Here is a 17,531-nt window from a genome sequence, read left to right on the forward strand (position 1 = left end):
GTTTGTTGAAGGCAACCTTGGCCATTTGTACCAAGGCATCCTTGCATTGCTGAGCTCTTTTTCTAGCTAGAAAGTCAATCATGTGAAAAGAGATTACAATAGACCTGCCCATGAGCTAGCTCAACTAGCAAGAAATGGTAAAGTTTCACAGGTGTGGGTAGGGGCTTATCCTATAGTAGTGCAGGAAGTGATTCAAGCTGAATGTATTAAGTAGTGCCTGTGATTTTTCTGTTGTTGTTGTTCTGTTGTACTTCCTTTTCTTTGCTTGATTGAATACAATTATAAGCTTTGCATCCACAAAAAAAAAAAAAGTGGCATTCTTCCCTCTGATTCTTGTTTAACTGTTCAAGAGTGGTGACAAAGTAGGATACTATTTAGACAACCTCCAACCTTAGATACCCTTCACTTATTTATATTTAAGGTTAAAAAATAATAATTGGAAATGTCAGTTCCAATCTTATCAAGTGCCCCCAAAGCGACAATTGTAAATGACAACAATAAATGTTATCGATAAAATCTCGTACTCTCACATAAAGAATTTAATATCGAATCTTACTTAAAATAAAGAAGAAATGTTAACAGGCAATATTCATTAGTAAATAAACCTATTGAATTCCTCGACTTACTTTAAATAGCAAAAATTATTAGTTTCAATCAAAGACAACTTCAAAATTTAGAATCAAGATTTGCTGTTGTTATTAATTTCACTTTTTAACGTCAAACTTTAATGTTTATACTTCCATTCAATTAGTTAGATTGTCCCGCAACTCTGTCTTAACAGAGCCAAAAAAAAAATTACATTTTTAATGTCATTTTTTGACTAGTTTATCAAAAAACTAGTTGTAAGGATGAATTAATCAAGAATTATAAATTTTTTATTTTTTAAATAAGATTTTTTAGTTGCATTTTAGTCCATTCCTAAACGACATTGTTTTTTTTTCAAGACTAAACAACACCCACTAAAAATTCAGGCCAAACAAGGCGAGAAACGTGTCGAATTCAACCGCATCCGGATCAACCGATTGGTTCGCGCTACGTCACGACCGGAGAGACCAAGATTGTGGTTTTTTTTTTTTTTTGGGGTCAATTTTACCCTTCACTTCACCTGAAATTTACATTAATCATTACCCCAAAAGTCCATTTCTCTCTTTTTCCCTCTGGTCTTGTCGCAGTTTCCATCCTTGATTCTGATTGATTGGGATTTCAAATTCCCAGTAATTCCAAATCCAATGGATCGAGCCCAGTTATTTCTGTTGGGTATACCAATGTTTCTGTTTTGTACAGACATTGTAAACCTCTTCATACCCCCACCTCCAAAAGTACCCACTCCTAATCAATTTCATTACAAGCCTCCAAAACCAATTCCCCAACAACCAATCCTCAACCAACCTCTTGATTTTCCCACACAGGTCCTCCTCTCAATTCTACATTTCTTATCACTTTTTTTTTTTTTTAACATATAGTATAATGGGTTCTGCCCATATTGATATTTTACATGTGAGACAAAAATTTATGTACCTAACATTTTTGTTTGTTTTTTTGGGTGAAAATGCAGAAACCAAGTGGCATTGTTGGTGGTGGAATTGGTCTGGGCAGCACTGTCTACATCAACTTTTGCTCTTCCTGTTCTTACAGGTTATCCCAAATTTTTTATGGGTTTTATTAGCAAGTGTGCCTGACATTAGATGATTTTTTTTTTTTTTTTTACTGTTTCAACAAATAAAATAAAAAGTGTACATATATGTATGTATTTAAACAGAAATTTTATTGTTAGGCACATAAATTTCATAAATTGGGTGTGTTATGGAGGGATCAAAATGTTTCTGATTTTAAATTTCAGGGACAAAACGTATAATTTATCCTAAATTTTAAGAAAATTACATAATTGCTATCAAATTGTGGGTTTACAGTTCATAATAGAAGATTAAGTATTCCGTGAACTCCGGTCTTAGGTTAGTCGGTAACAAGACCAAACTATTGTGTTGAGATCATTCTGATCAGCAAGTAATTGATTAATTAATCGTGTTTTGTTTAGCTGTCATGATGTGTGCACACTACTTGTGTGATTTTTATATCCAAGTCAGTCCATTTCAAAAAGGAAATGTAAGAAAAGAAAAAAGGGTGAAACTGATTGATGAAGAAATGGTGTTATGATATGTACTTTTTGTCTTTAAATTCTACATGTGTATTGTGTGGATTGGCAACTCTTACTGTTACGAGTCATGGGCTTGCATTTTGACGTTAGTTAGAAAATTAGAATTGCTTTGTCAATGAAATATGTTCTAAAATATGTAAGTTTATGCCGACTAATTTTGTCAATTCTTCTTTCTGTGAAATGTTTTACTTCGTCCTCCGTCCTATTTTGACAGTTTTGATCACGAATATAACTTAATTGTCATCGTAGTAGTTTCTATAATTTTGATATTGTCTTAACTCTAAATATTGTCCAAACTATTACTTGTCACAGTTGTATAATTTAAATCCATGATGTCAGCTCCATTGTGGTTGTTAATAATAACTAGGTCAAATTACTTGTTTCCATCAGAACTTTGCTGTTGTAATTGGAAACTGTTTCGAATTACATCAATCTATATGTAGGTTCATTTTTAAAATTTTGGACATATACTTTGTAAGATCATTGGTGTTCTCTCTTAAATGTGAATACATGTGGCTGACCATGAGTAGTTTGTTGAGGATCCATAGCTGACCCCAAAATTTTGAGACTAAGGCTTAGTGGCGGTGGCAGTTGTTCTATCTGTTCTCACAATTATGTTTCTTGTGGCAGAGGAAATGCAGTAACAATGAAGAACATGCTAGACACATCATTTCCTGGGATCAATGTTGTTCTGGCAAACCACCCACCTCCACTTCCAAAACGCCTACTGAGCAAAGCTGTACCTGTTGTTCAATTTGGAATTATTGGGACAATAATGGCAGGTGAACAGATTTTTCCAAGGTTGGGATTTGCGGCACCTCCTCCTTGGTTCTACTCCTTGCGTGCCAATAAATTTCGAAGTATTGCAAGCACTTGGCTTTTAGGAAACTTCATCCAATCCTTCCTGCAGAGTTCTGGTGCTTTTGAAGTATATTGTAATGGTGAACTGGTAAACTCCATATCTTCTTGCAATACATAGATTTTGCTCACTTTTTAGGTCCAGTTAACGTATTTTTGTTGATCCTGCTTTAGTAGTAAACTCAATGTCAGATACCAGTTTGGGATATTTTTGAACTCTTCTTGGTTGATTTTAAGGGAAGTTAATGTGACATGTGAAAAACTCTTCAATTTTGCTTGGTTCTCATCACTTTTACCTCTTTGGACTTGTAGGTTTTCTCTAAGCTGAAGGAGAATAGATTCCCTAGCGAAATTGAGCTGAGAGATCTTGTTGGCAGGAAACTTAGTAGCTCAAGAGTTGTGGATGGTATTGGAGGAGGTGTCTGGTCCTAGTGCCCAGTGGAGGCAGAAGTTTATTACACAAATTTGCAGTGAGATACTGAGGAAATTGCTGTCATAGTGAATTTTTAACCCCTGTAACGTTTCTCATTAATCATGTACTGAACAATGGTTACATACCCTTTAATTTTGGCATCTCCCTGTGTCTGATATGCTTTGCAAAAGAGATAGAAGAGAGAAAAATCCTTTGTTAATCAGGCACTTCTATTTTTTTTTTTTCCTTATTTATTAAAAGACCACTCTTTAACAGTTCCCCCAAAATTCTTCCAATTGAATTATACATTTCTTTGTGAATCAGGCTCTCTCTCTCTCTCTCTCTCTCTCTCTCTCTCTCTAGAATAGTGAAAAGTGAAAAGCTAATTCACATGGGATTATTCTCAGGAACCTGAGTAGTCAAGTTGGAGAACTTTGATTGCTGAATACATCACACCATGGCCTCTTTTCTTCAAATAGATGAACAAGAATCTAGCATAACGCAACATTAAGCATTAACTAAGTAATTGTTTTGCCAATCACCATGCTTTGGGCAAGAGAAAGTTTGGTGCTATGAAGGTGTTGGTGAGAGATCACTTACAATGATGTGCTTTTGATGTGGTATTAAAATTTTTGGTTTATTTTATTTTTTCTAACATTATCATACTGTAAAATTACAAATTATATCACATCATCTTAATCTCATCATTTTCCTAAACAGTTTAATGTTGTACTCTTGTATTAAAATTACATTAATGTAAGATTACAATAGCTTAATATTACAGCGTAATGTAACATCACGGCGAACCAAACGCCTCCTTAAGAACTTGGTGGCTTGTAGTGCTCAAAAAAACATTGCCTTGGTGTTGGTAAGAGATCATCTTGGAAGGGGGTGAGCTTCAAATCTCATCAAAGGACCTACTGATGTAGTCTTTTCGTTTGATTAATTCTTCATTGAAGAGTTGAAGCTATAGATTCTATTAGATTGATTAATTCTTCATTTGAAGAGTTGAAGCTACAAACTTTGGTTTCGTTATTGGTGGTAATCAGATACATGTACACATCAGACTTGCTGAGCCACCATGCACTCAGGCCCACACCAATGCAAAATCAATGACACCGTTGGCTTCTTCTGTGCTGTGAAATCAATTATCAATTCGATAATTACCTTCATTTTTCTCAATCTTGTACAATAATTAGACAATCACCTTCATTTTTTTCTCAATCCTCCAAGGGTAGCCTTCTTTTCGTGGTCTACTTTCTTAGGTAATATCGCCTTCATTTTTTCTCAATCCTCCAATGGTAGCTTTCTTTTCATGGTCTACTTCCTTAGACCTTAGGTAAGATCTTAACAACAGACAATCGTCGTAAAAGACATGTGCTTGTACTTGATTAGTGTTATATGCGTAAGAGATGCAAGGAGCCAATGGATCACCTTTTGTTTCATTGCCCCATAGCTTGAGAGTTGTGGTCACTAGTTTGCTCATTGTTTGGTATTCATTGGGTTATGCCTCATACATATATTGAGTTGTTTGACTCTTGGCAAGAAAAGTTTAGGCGATATCGTAGCATAGATGTGTGGAGATTAGTGCCTCATTGTTTGATATGGTGCATTTGGCGCATTTGGCATGAATGAATGCTAGAAACTTTAAAGGTTGTGAACGCTATTTACTAGAGATTAAGTCTTTTTTTTTGTATATTCTCTGAGTAGAGTGTGGTCTTTCTTCATTTTTCTTGTACTTCCCTTCATGTTTTTCTTAATCATTGTAATTTTAGTTATTGATTTGTGCTCCCATAGTACATCCTCAATATGCTCAATTTGACACTTTTATTAATAATATTTTTATGTTATCTATCAAAAAATAATAATAATTAGACAATCACTTTCATTTTTCTCAATTCTGTACAATAATTTGACAGTCACCTGCCATTTTCTCAATCTTGTACAATAAATAAAACAAATATAAATCTGTCTTGTTTTAATCTCTCCAAAAATGATATTTACGCCGTAGTTACATAATTTACATGAAAGGCTTTTGAAGACTCAGATAAACCATATAAGGCCAGGACTTTTGCTTGTCAGCTTGATTACAAGCTACAAATCACTCTCTTTATTGAAAGCCGATTGCAGGTTTCTAAGAATATTTCTGGTATCATGGTAATCCTCCTGCCTCTTAAATATTAAAGCACACACAGATAAGCCGGACTTTCTTTTCATATATGCCACCATTTTTTTCGAGCCTCTAGGGTCTTCACAAGCTCATTTGCTAATGATGCAAAGTCTTCAGCTCCACTTTGCAGCTCTTCAGTGCGCCTGCTAATTTTCTGATGCACGTAACAAGAAAAGCTAGTTCAGAGGGGCCGGTCAAGAAGTGCTACTTACTGGAATTGAATTCAAATAAGCTTAGTGTCATTGCAAATTTTTTCTCTTCTTTTTCACAACTTCAAATAAAAATGGTGTTAGCGGTAAACCCTATGTGGAAGTGATAGCCCAACACACAAGAATTTTCCACCTCAGTAAAGAAGTTGTTTTAGTAGAAAAGTTAATAAAATTCCCAGGACGAGGTGAGATGGGAGTACAATTTTTTGTCTTTCCAAAGGATGGAATCATCTGTAATCTCCACAGCCACAAATCCATATCTTTAATAGGTTTAACCCTAGTACCTTCTTGAAAGGAAGGAGTGCTACTGGGCTACAAGGTCATCGATAAAATATTCATTAACTTGGATATGATTAAACTGTAAATTCAATCTTGACATCAATATAGTAGTCATATAAACTGTCACACTTTTCTCTTCATTTTTTCTCTCTCTAGGAAAGTAACCAAGGGTAAAGCAACACAGTCAATCCAGACCAAATGAATTCTTATGGAAATATCCAATGAATAACCTACCTCCAATTTTTCCTGCCTCTGTACAAGCTTGTCTCTTGCATGTGCAGCCACAGAAGAAGCGTCCTTAAATTAATTACCACATTAGATAATAAGACAATCCATTAAGTGAGCTGTTAAATTATGGAAAACAGAACAAGTTAAACTAAAACCATCATATGAAATTACCCCAGCTTTTCTATATGTAGCTATGATTTCTTCCGGTGTTCTAAGTCTGGGTTTGGTATCATCAGTCCCCCCTTGAAATAATCTTTCCCTCTCTGTCCCCTTCTCTGCAGGAGGAAAACAATATTTTTAATACCAACCTGATCAAGTCAAAACATGCATTAGATGAAGATTAAAAATTCAGATTTACCTGTCTTTATATTTTGAAAATCATAAGATGAAGATGACGCCACTGGTAGAGGCTCATCTATCTCAATGTCATCTGTACCAAAAACAGAGTGAGAAAAAATCAACAGAAAAGCTTAGCCAAGAAAAAGATTCCACAGCAAAGAACCAAACAAAAGAAGACAACAAAACCAGCCTTCTTTGTTGCCTTGGTGGTTGGGTAGCAAGTTTTGTTGTCCAAGCCCAAAGGTTCGAAGACTGGTAAAAACAAGAAGACAACAAAAAGGAAGACAGTGTACAGGCAGGTGGACAGATCAAAACCTATATTAAGCTCCTCAGCTTCCTGATTATCCGTAACAGCTGGAGACGAGTCTGAGAATGGGGACTTCAAAAATATGCCCTCTAAATGAGAAAAATTTACTTTAGGATTTAGAATAAGATCTTCAGTATGGGGAACTTTTCTCCCTTTAAAACCTTTGATGATACCACCTAGAATGCCAGGTTTGGTACCCTGTAGCAACACAAAGTCAGAAAAGCTATGTAAAAAAACATCAACAGTCTTCAGAATAAAAACTTAAAGAAAAAAGGGTATTATTCTTTGAACCTGCTTATTCTTTGGATTTAAAGAGAAACTAAGGGCAGCATCTGCAGCAGCTGCAAGAACTTCATCATGGAGACGAGGCAAAGTTTCTGGAATCCTATAAAACCACAGCATAGTCCCTTGTAAAATCTTATCTTGTTTATTTAAAAATTATAAAATGATCTTCATGCCTGACTTCATGAATATATTGCCACATTAGCTTCTGAAATATACCTGAAATCATTTTCACCAGCTAATAAAGAGATGAACGCCAATTCACACCCACTTGCCTATGGAAGTTCCTCAACATCAGACAAGTCAAAATAATAATAAAAAAATACAAAACTTGCAGGCTGCAAGACCTAAGAAGATTAAGTGAACACGTGTCTTTGGCTGAAAAATGCACACATCCCCATTCACAAAAGCAATACCAGTGTAATCTGCCCATTATCAGAAGAGCTCATCGTCTTGTCCATGTTTGCCTTAAAATTCCACCTCAAAATTGACACTAAGGAGCTTTCTTTCACCAATTCTAAATCTGGCAAGGATCTGCCAAAAGAAAGTTATCACCAGTACCAATTATTTCAAACATTACTGATGCTAGCTGAACATGCTATCATAACAAGAGTAAGAGAGAAATTTCCATCAAAACCATTGGAATTGCATGATACATCAAAAGAATGGTTGGTGTCCTACAACTGTAGATATTATTTTGTTGATTATTCTACTGAGGTAAGCATAAAAGCGAAGAAAAAACGGCACTTACCTGATTTCAATTACACCTGTCTGAAACAGCAGGACCAGTCCGCAAACTTTTTCATCTTTCCTTAAAGTTGCTGTCCAACAGCAAGGTTTTGCATGTTTCACTTTACGAATGGATTTATTGTTTCCCTAATAAAATTATATCAAATTAGCTTGCAAATGGAAAATTTATAATACTGTAAGTTTAAATATATAAGGCAGATAGAGGACCTGAATCACAGATTTCGTAGAGTACAAGCGCAATGAATCCTCACAACAAAGCAAAAGAATTGAATCCAACAATCTTTCCTCAGAACATGCAGTTTCTGAAGAAGGCTGTTGTACACCTTCATGCGAATTTATGCTAACTGTGGTACTATTGGACACAGGTTCTTTCTTGGTAGCACTATCCTCATGGGACTCCGGCTGCTCATTTGATGATTCAGAGACAGAGATACTGACAGCTGGAGTGCAAAATATCTTAGAATTTTATAATAAGTGAAACCAAACTTAAAATTATCTAATTTCTCCTAGAAGGAAATTGTACTTGCCTATAACATACATTGAAATTGCAACTGATGGCTTTTTCAAGTGCCATGGCTGAGTGCCTATAATTTTACCAGTACCACCTTCAAACAAATTAATCCTTGCATCCTTGGTTAATACAAATATTACTTCCTCTGAAGAGTAGGCTGGGACTTTTGTTTCAGAGTGCTTAGGGCTTTTGACAAGGCTATGAGTATATGTAAGTTCTTTCCAAGTAATTGAAATTATTGGAAAGCTAGAGCAAGACACACCATCTATCCAGAACAAAAGCAATGATGAACTTGTGTCAAGCACTGCAACCTGTAACAGGGGCAATATGTTCAGAAGTCCTGAATAAAGAAGGCTGAAATTACTGGCTAATCACCAAACTCATTACAACAATAAAGAGGTGAAATAAAACAACTAGATGACATCACTCACACGACCAGATTCAAATCCCACAGCAAGTTTAGCTCCACAATTTGCAAACTGTAGTGCTTGTATTGGGGAATTAAGAAGGCAAAAAATGGCTCTACATTGAGGTCCTTTTCCTTGAGGCAAAATGTGAACTGTGAAGCAAGTTGAACAATCATAATTTGGGAACATAAGGATTTTATTGTTGTATTTCAAGATAAAGGAGCAAAAGATATCCAGATACAGAAACAATATCAAGATATTGCAGTACTAAAATAAAAAACAGATTCAGAATAATCTCATTATCGTTTTAAAGGAATCAAGGTGGTATTATTAAAAAGCTAGCTTGTCTTCAACTGTCTACAATTTGGCTGGCTAGCAAATCAAGCAAGGTAAACAAAAGTGTCCTAGTCTTAGTTCAGAGATCTGCAAAGGAAACGGGTCCACTCTTGCTCACAGAAACTCATTGATTACCTAGTCACAAGCATGACTTTTCTTCTTTAACAACTCACATACACGTCATTTAATCATCTAACTTTTTGATCTGTTCATATTCAGCTAATGGTTATTCTAAACTTCATAATAAAAAAAGCTAGCTTGTCTTCAACTGTCTACAATTTGGCTTGCTAGAAAATCAAGCAAGGTAAGCAAAAGAGTCCTAGTCTTAGTTCAGAGATTTGCAAAGGAAACTGGTCCACTCTTGCTTGCAGAAACTCCTCGATTACCTAGTCACAAGCATGACTTTTCTGATTTAACAACTCACATACACGTCATTTAATCACCTAACTTTTTAATCTGTTCATATTCAGCTAAAGGTTCTTCTAAACTTCGTAATCAAATACAGGCATCATCTGTAAATAAGTTAATTTTCAATATCATAACTACATATCACATTCTGCAAATTTTGAAAGTTTAATTTAGAAGTTTAACCACTCAAATTTTGGACAACCAATCTTTCTCCAATCAGCATTAAACAAAATTTTCCTTTCCCAAAAAAATTATAGATTTTTAAGATCTATGTTGATGTAGGCCATTGGAAATATTGAAGTTCCAAATTCCATCCTATTGAATTTTTTATACGCATTATTTCTGATTTTTTCCCTTTGACAGGAAGTCACAACTAAAGCCAAAACTCGCGTTGTCTTGATAAAAGAAAAACAGTGCAACACTTCAGGAAAACATGGAGGTGTACCCCATTATGGATAAATGGCATCTAGATCACCTTCATTTTTAGTTTCTGTGACAAAGTGGAAGTGTGTCCCATCTGAACAGCCTTTGAGGTCATAGAGACGAACCTAGAAAAATCAATAATACAATAAGCAATAATATAGTGCAATGTCTCGTGGCCTTGAATGAAGCATCCAGTAAGAAATCTCACCAGACCATATCCGTTGCCAACAGCCAACCTTAAACTGATGGAGCAGAAGTCCAACTTTGTTACTGGAGCACTTGAACCAGCCACTTTCACACCTTGTACCTACCAATCGGATGAGATCATTCAATATTAAACATATATCCTCCATTCATTAAGGGACAGTATATGACAGAAATATTTGATGGAACTCTAACCTCGCCTTCTAAAAGACAGATTAAAGATAAGACAGGATACGTGGCATCCCATATCCGAATTGACCCATCAGAATAACCTGCTAAATAAATTCTCCCAACCCCATCATTTTTAGTAATAGACAATTCACTAGGTAAACCTCCAGTCAAGGGCCACTTGGCAGCACTAACTGCAGTCACTGTTGAGGCAAGTTTCATAACTGAGGCCACCTGAGAGAACAGAAAAGAAGACAAGATAATAATATAGAATGAGCTGGAAAATATATGAGCTACTAGTTTCTCATAACAGGATAACCTACTAGATTCACAGTTTCAACCTTATTGTCTTTAGAGATAGATAATTGAATGAATACCTCTAACAAAGCCTTTGATGAGTCCCCCCCAGTGGGTATCTTACTGAGCTTTGCCACAGTCATGGAAGGATTAGATGAAGGTACCACTGCAGGAAACTCTATCGCAGAGATGGATGGTCTTCTCTCACGCTGAGATATTAAGGCAGATAGGCTAGCATCATCATAGAAATGTAATTGCCCAGGGTTTGTCAACACAAAGAGATCAGCTTTTTGGTTACCCCCCATCGCCCCAGCATTTGGTAATAAAATCATGTCTGCGAAAGAGCCACTAAGTTTAAGCTCTGCACGACCAACACATCTTAATGTCCCTGTTAACCATTCAAGAGATACAACCTGCAACATTGAGAAATTATAAAGAGCAGATTTTGGATGCTAGGAGAAATTCAAACTAGTAGAAAACCATTTCAGCTACCCGTTTCAACTGACAACAAACTATGAAAACGTCAGCATTGTTACTAATTGGGCCAAAGGAATCATATTTACTATTTGAAAGTGGTCAAGCTGAAACATTGTAGAGACCAGAAATTCTTTCTGAATCCCAGGGTAGAAGTACAGAGATTAAATCTACATGAGATGAAAAACGTACAAAAGTTTGCATGCTTTACTTTTAATTACAGCCATACTATCATCTTAACCAGCATTGTCACCCCGAGTATTTTTTTGGTTTTTTCACCTATTTTTCTATTCTTTTCTTCTTCTTCTCTCTCCCTCTCTCTCTCTCTCTCTCTGAAGAAAGAAAAAGAAAGAATTTGCTTTGAAAGCAACTTTTCATTGAAACTGTTTATTTGTTTATGACAAGCTCACAACAGTTATAAATACATCGAAATATTCTATAAAAAATATATATATCTTCCAAGAAAGCTTAGGTGTTTTAGCATTTACATCAAATCTTTAATACAACTGTATGAAATTAAATATATTAAAGAGAATGCTAAATAGCTAGAGACGAATAACACACCGTCAAAACTTCTTCAGATCCTATTTCATCACCACCATAGATAAAAAGTTGGCCATCACAATCATTATGGGATTTTTGGTTTTTGGACCACTGTAAGACGATGACAGGGAGTCTCCTTTCTGCAGATGACAATTGTAGCTTAACAATATTGTTAGATGATGAAGCTTGTTGACTTTTACTAGATGCAGCACACGATGTGTTCCAAAAAAAAATATCCCCATCAATGTATCCCACAGCCAGAATGGACCCATTGGAAGATGCCCAACAAAGAGCACTTATCTCTTTCTCTTCAAGATGATGTTCCAATGTAGCATCAGGAAGATTAGCATCCACTTCACTTGAAGAATCAACTACTCCATCCTTCAATTGGAGATCCTTACCACCTCCAACAAAGAGAATTTGACCTTCAGAAATATCCCAAAGAATAATCAATCCATTCTGATATGCAAGCAATACTCTGAAAAAGAAAAGAAAAAAGAAAGGAATGAAAAAGGAACTGCAATAAGTCCAAAAAGACAAAATATACTGTAATATTTTTTGTCATCTATCTTATTGTCTCAATTGACAAGGATATAACATTATAACTCCATCATGTAGACTAATGTTAGTAAATAGCTATATTGCATGCCAAACAAAATCAATGACTAGATATGTTCTTGGGACATAGAACAACTAACATTAATCAGTTTACACAAAAGAAGGAAAGGACTGAATCTGAAGTTATTTACTACTACCCATATCACTATAGCCTGTCCACCTAATGAATATCACAATAATCCCTCCACCTCCAATATTTAATAAGATTATCCCCTACAATGTCCAATGCTTCTTCAATTCCTACCATGACATTAAAAAAAGTTGATATGCCTTTTGAAATCTAATGATCACCAAGACTACCCTCTAATGGGGAGTGTATACACGAGTTTGAGGTAATTTGATGACATCCTTTCATCATAAGACATTCTAAGAGAGACAGTGGTTTTTGCTGCAAACATGACACTAATACTTGCCTTAATAAGAAATGAATGAAAGTAATTATACAGAGGAGAGAAAAAGACTTGAAAACATCACTCATTGCTTAGTGAGAAACTTGGAACTTTAATCATGGGTTTCAAACAAACAGATTCTCTAATCTTTTTTGTTACACTTAAAGAATAACTTTAGGAGAGCCATGGCTGGACATTATTTAAGCATAATTTCTGCTTATATTAGTTTGAACCATTAACAATTTAGTACGTTAATCTAAAAACAAAAGATTCCAGAATAGGTTACATATTTGGCAACATTAAAAATAATTGTAAACCCTTCCTGTTTCAGAATCAAAAGCAGGAAAGTAAAGTGGAAAGCCTTAATGTTGCTTGCATCTTGCCTATTCCCAGAAGAACACAGTTGAGGAAGAACGCCAATGATAGGTTGGTCATTAGGAAGGGGGAACCCAGCGGCTTCTGTTAAATAGCACAAAACAGATGCAGTAAATAAAGATTGAAGCAAATTAGAACCACATATGTTCAATAACTAAATACAAGACATATAGGTCGAGTAGCTAATCATAAAAGCATGTAACCCACTTGCCTAAAAAAATTAGTGATATAAACTCAAAGCAATAGGTGCATACCAACAGAACTAAACCAGTCTGTTGTTATATTTATATATTTTATGTAAAGTTCAATTAAAATGAAATCCAAGGAACTTGTCCTCAAGGTGGCTAAGCCTTTCCTAAGATATAATGCTCTCAATTACATAAGTATTCGATGGGTTATCATATAAATATGCATGCTAAATTGATCTTACATGTTAGTTTCTTTTGTTTTTATTGGTGAGTTACGCATGCACCCCATGGGTCTTGAACTCATGACCTTCCTCTCCATCCCATCATTATGGAAGGAGGAAATGTCATTTGAGCAATAGCTTGTTTGGCAATCTTCCATGTCAGTCCTAAGATAACAAATAGTAGTATCTCAACTCAAAATGAAAGTAAAAAATACACATGTTAATACTCATCGAATTCCAATCCATGACCTATTGAGTTTGGCACATACATCAAAGACCACTGACTGCACCAGCAAGGAGAAGGAATATGTATCAATTATCAGGTTGGGGTATTTGAGGCCAAAAAGAATTTCTCAGCACATGATAGTATGATACCATTATACCATGTGTTAAACAAAAGATACTACCCTAAAGAGATTGTAATTAACAAAAAATAAAAAGGAATTACATTGCTGAACTCAGCAATGGAGGGATTGGGAAAGAAAGTTTCTTTGGCTTGAATTTATTTGTCCACATCAAGTTGCAGAATTCACATCCACTTGCATCTTTGAGGCATCTAAGAACAAGTTTGTACAAGGAAAGTAATATTTGACTTGGTAAATTGGTAGAAAATTGCTAGCAAATGTCACATCACCACATCGTTATTCTTATCAACCATTAAAAAGAAGAAGGAGAAATTACCACTTATAGAATCTGCAGAAATATGATATTGCAACTGGAAAAGTTTTCCATCTTCGGCCTCAAACTTTATCACAGACATCAAACCATGCTCATCACCAACGTACCTGCATGTTGTAATAGAGTAAACATATCACAAAGTTATTGACAAATACCTGATTAATATGATCTGTTACCAATTTTAAATTTCTGCCAGTGACATACATGAAGTGGGAGCCACTGATCACAGAAAAAGCAGTTATATTGGATGCCCACTGTAAAGAATCAGCTATACTCCTGCTCTCAAGATCCCAAACCTGCCAAAAATAAATTAGCTATCAAACAATTGAATAAATAAACACATTTTTATGTGTAAGCACCTTCGTAACATTAAAAACTAAAGCACCTGATGAAAGACATAGATTGCCAAGTCAACTGTGTTGCTGTAATTAAATATCACCCACCCATATCGAAGGGTTCATGCAATGTTTTAATTGTTCTGATACATGATTACCCAAAACAATGCATATGGATGAGAACCAAATAATGAACTTTCAAATTGTATCCCTCCGAAAGGAATATTGAACTTGAAATAAAAATACCAAAAGATCACTAACTGCAGTAAATGATTAATGAAGAGACATTTGATGTGGATGACCATTGACAACAATCTTAAGAAGACACAAAATATGAAAATTCAACAAGGTTATCTTGTAATTCTTCCAAAATGCCAAAAGCTAAAGACATGGTAGATAGGAAATAGAATTTTTTTTTGGATAATGATAAGAAATATGAAATTTGCAAATGATTAAGATCCAATACCTGAATATCATTGTCATTTGAAATGCTGACTATATATGCCTTGTTTTGTAGAAACTGCCAAAAGATACTAAGAATCAATCTGCTGCTAAAAACAAAAAAAGGAAAGAGAGAATATCCTCAGGATTTTGTAAAGATAAATGGTTGATAATGCTCTCATCAACTAGCATTGCCTACTGGTTCTAAATAACAGCATTCTAAAACTCAACATGGTTTATCCAATTGTCCAAGCTATGTATAGCATATCAGTAACAAAATCAACATTGTTATAACTTTTATCTTGTAGTATTCCCAAACACTCACATTTAAAAACCTTTACAGGTGCAAAGAGAACCTATCCTATTTTGCCTAAGTCGACCAGAACAACATCACTCATGTTACCAGTATGTTTCTATGACAGGAAGGAATGCTTAAATAGCAGTTTCTGGGAATGCTACTTTCATGGCATTAAGCTCATTCCATATCCCCTGATTGTCCTTCAGATTTATTGCCCTTGATAGATAGTATCACCATATGCTGAATCTTATTTTCTTTTTCTTTTTTTGATTTGTACTGTAGTATAATTCCTGTATACTGTGACTCATTTTTCATCTTTTAATGAACTACTTACTTTTTACTGATATATAAAAGTTTTTAAATGAATCGTTCAAAAATCAGCATCAGAAGTTAAGGTATGATTATTTGTATCATATTCGGATATGTTTCTTGACTTCCTGCAAATATTTGATTCTAAATGGCATCAAGCTTCTAGCTGCTTCTCTGTCAAATATGAGAGACTTCATAAAAGAAAAGTACTGCTGAAATAGGTTTCTTTTTCCTTTTTAAGGATAAACTGCAAGCATTAACTTGAGAATATTCATATTAAGATTGACATTTTCTTTTTTGTCAAGATGGCAGCGGTATTCTCCCTTGACTCTATCAAAAGTACTTGCAAACATTAAAATCAACTGAATACTAAATGTACTTACCTCTATGTGTTTGTAAGGCAATTGGTTTGGGGATATCAAAAGTCCTTCAATACCATCTCCACCAACAACTTTAATTCTTCCATCCCTGCAGTAGAATCAAAGTAATAAGGACACCATTTTGTGCCCTGCATTCTCCATTTGTTAATTTAAGTCACTAAATGATGTAATTAAGAGTTCTAATGTCATGATAAATGTCGTGCACAAGGTTATCACTTTGCCCAAGGGAACTTTTGTGCAGCAAGGTTAAATTGCCTGATAGCGATACCAATCCCACCAACCAACAAAGGCCTGCTTGGCACTGCGGTTTGAAACTTCACTTTTTTCTAGGTACAACCTTTTCAACAGGCTGAAAAATAAGTTGAACCAAACGGGCAGCATATGAACCTAGTCAATTCCACTTCACTATTGTCAATTATATGTGCCACAATATATAGATGTTGATATATCATTTGACATCACGAGGATCACCTTGCTAAAATCCCAAAATTTATCAATAGATAAATCACATTTGCCAAAAAAAAAAAAAACCTGAGTAATACAGAATATATCATATATTCTAATATTAGTATCAAACGGATACTTGCAAATAACTAATGAACAATATAAAACCTAGCTTCTAGCTTAAACTTCTACCAATACCAGAAACAAAGACTACATATTTCAACTCACAGAGTCCCAATGGCCAAAAGGCGCTGAATGGGGTCAAATGCAAGAACCGAAGCCGTAGATGGAACGCCATAGTGAACAGCAATCCTCGGATCCAAGTCTTCCGTTGTCAAATCACCATGTTGCACTTTACGCTAAATTAAAACAAACAAACAAACAAATTTCTCGATAATCAGTGACACTCTAAAAAGTTCTTATACATATACAATATATAACATCACACATTGAGCACATTTAAGATCAACAAAAAAAAAAAAAAAATTAAAAGAAATTGAAAATATTTCAATGATCAGTGAAACTCCTAATGTACATCTAGCAAGTTCTTCAGCTAAGAACACAGCACCATGAAAATAATACACACACACACACACACACACACACACACACACATTTCCGATCGTTACTAAATTGGACTCTATTTGTAACAACTAGCAATATATAACTAAGCTTGAGCTTCATCGAACTCTTTCTTCTTCTTCTTTTTTTCTTTAATTTTCTAGTAGGTTCGAGAACTATAGCTTAGGAATCACAATGAAAAGAGGAACACCTAGCATTTGATTTGACAGTTATGGAAATTTTCAGCGAGAAATGAAACCCTAGATCAATCGCATTTCAAGTAAAACGCGGATTGTTTGGAAATGGAAAGTGAATTTCGAAAAGCAAAAGCGGCAGAGAGTGAGAAACAGTGCACAGTGCACAGTGAGTTTGCTGGAATATCATTACCTGATGGTGCTGCACAGCTTTCTGTATCAATCGCTTTGCGGCTAACATGACGATTCAGTTTCAAAGATTTTGAAATTTTTTGGTTTCGCCGGAGACTTTTTTTGTTTCTTCGGTCTTTTTTTCTTTTTTTTTTTTTAGTGAATATAT

The 17,531-nt window shown here is 35.0% G+C and overlaps 2 protein-coding genes across 3 annotated transcripts; one reads left to right on the forward strand and one right to left on the reverse strand.

The window, feature by feature from the left end:
- The first annotated feature begins 992 nt into the window (after nt 1-992).
- LOC142609875 (selT-like protein) lies at nt 993-3,745 on the forward strand. Its single transcript, XM_075781600.1, has 4 exons — nt 993-1,409; nt 1,556-1,635; nt 2,786-3,104; nt 3,326-3,745. The coding sequence occupies exons 1-4, from the start codon at nt 1,230-1,232 to the stop codon at nt 3,443-3,445; spliced, it is 699 nt and encodes a 232-aa protein (XP_075637715.1). The 5' UTR covers nt 993-1,229; the 3' UTR covers nt 3,446-3,745.
- Nucleotides 3,746-5,222: 1,477 nt separating this feature from the next.
- LOC142611099 (lethal(2) giant larvae protein homolog SRO77-like) lies at nt 5,223-17,529 on the reverse strand. Of its 2 annotated transcripts, XM_075783128.1 has the most exons (24): nt 17,385-17,529; nt 16,665-16,795; nt 15,996-16,080; nt 15,031-15,084; nt 14,434-14,525; nt 14,233-14,336; nt 13,151-13,226; nt 11,782-12,238; nt 10,824-11,156; nt 10,474-10,680; nt 10,283-10,381; nt 10,127-10,199; nt 8,932-9,059; nt 8,517-8,811; nt 8,197-8,429; nt 7,991-8,115; nt 7,656-7,773; nt 7,459-7,514; nt 7,249-7,342; nt 6,966-7,155; nt 6,670-6,741; nt 6,483-6,586; nt 6,318-6,380; nt 5,223-5,749 (listed from the first exon to the last, which is right to left on the reverse strand). In XM_075783128.1, exons 1-24 carry the CDS (start codon nt 17,430-17,432, stop codon nt 5,639-5,641), a joined length of 3,348 nt encoding a protein of 1,115 aa, XP_075639243.1. In that variant the 5' UTR covers nt 17,433-17,529; the 3' UTR covers nt 5,223-5,638. The 2 variants fall into 2 exon arrangements, with proteins under 2 accessions (XP_075639243.1, XP_075639245.1); XM_075783130.1 differs by lacking the exons at nt 16,665-16,795; nt 17,385-17,529 and having other exon boundaries at nt 15,031-15,112; nt 15,996-16,033.
- Between the last annotated feature and the right edge of the window lie 2 nt (nt 17,530-17,531).

The sequence above is a fragment of the Castanea sativa genome, chromosome 9 (assembly GCF_040712315.1).
Source record: "Castanea sativa cultivar Marrone di Chiusa Pesio chromosome 9, ASM4071231v1".
Lineage (NCBI taxonomy): Eukaryota > Viridiplantae > Streptophyta > Magnoliopsida > Fagales > Fagaceae > Castanea > Castanea sativa.

Coding starts and splice junctions, on each gene's coding strand:
- LOC142611099 (XM_075783128.1), bottom strand. CDS start 17,432: ATGTTAGCCGCAAAGCGATTGATACAGAAAGCTGTGCAGCACCATCAG. Junction 10,200..10,282: donor TTGGCAACGGATATGGTCTG/GTGAGATTTCTT, acceptor TGATTTTTCTAG/GTTCGTCTCTATGACCTCAA. Junction 5,750..6,317: donor AGAGGCAGGAAAAATTGGAG/GTAGGTTATTCA, acceptor TACGTGCATCAG/AAAATTAGCAGGCGCACTGA.
- LOC142609875 (XM_075781600.1), top strand. CDS start 1,230: ATGGATCGAGCCCAGTTATTTCTGTTGGGTATACCAATGTTTCTGTTT. Junction 1,636..2,785: donor TGCTCTTCCTGTTCTTACAG/GTTATCCCAAAT, acceptor TTCTTGTGGCAG/AGGAAATGCAGTAACAATGA. Junction 3,105..3,325: donor TATATTGTAATGGTGAACTG/GTAAACTCCATA, acceptor TTGGACTTGTAG/GTTTTCTCTAAGCTGAAGGA.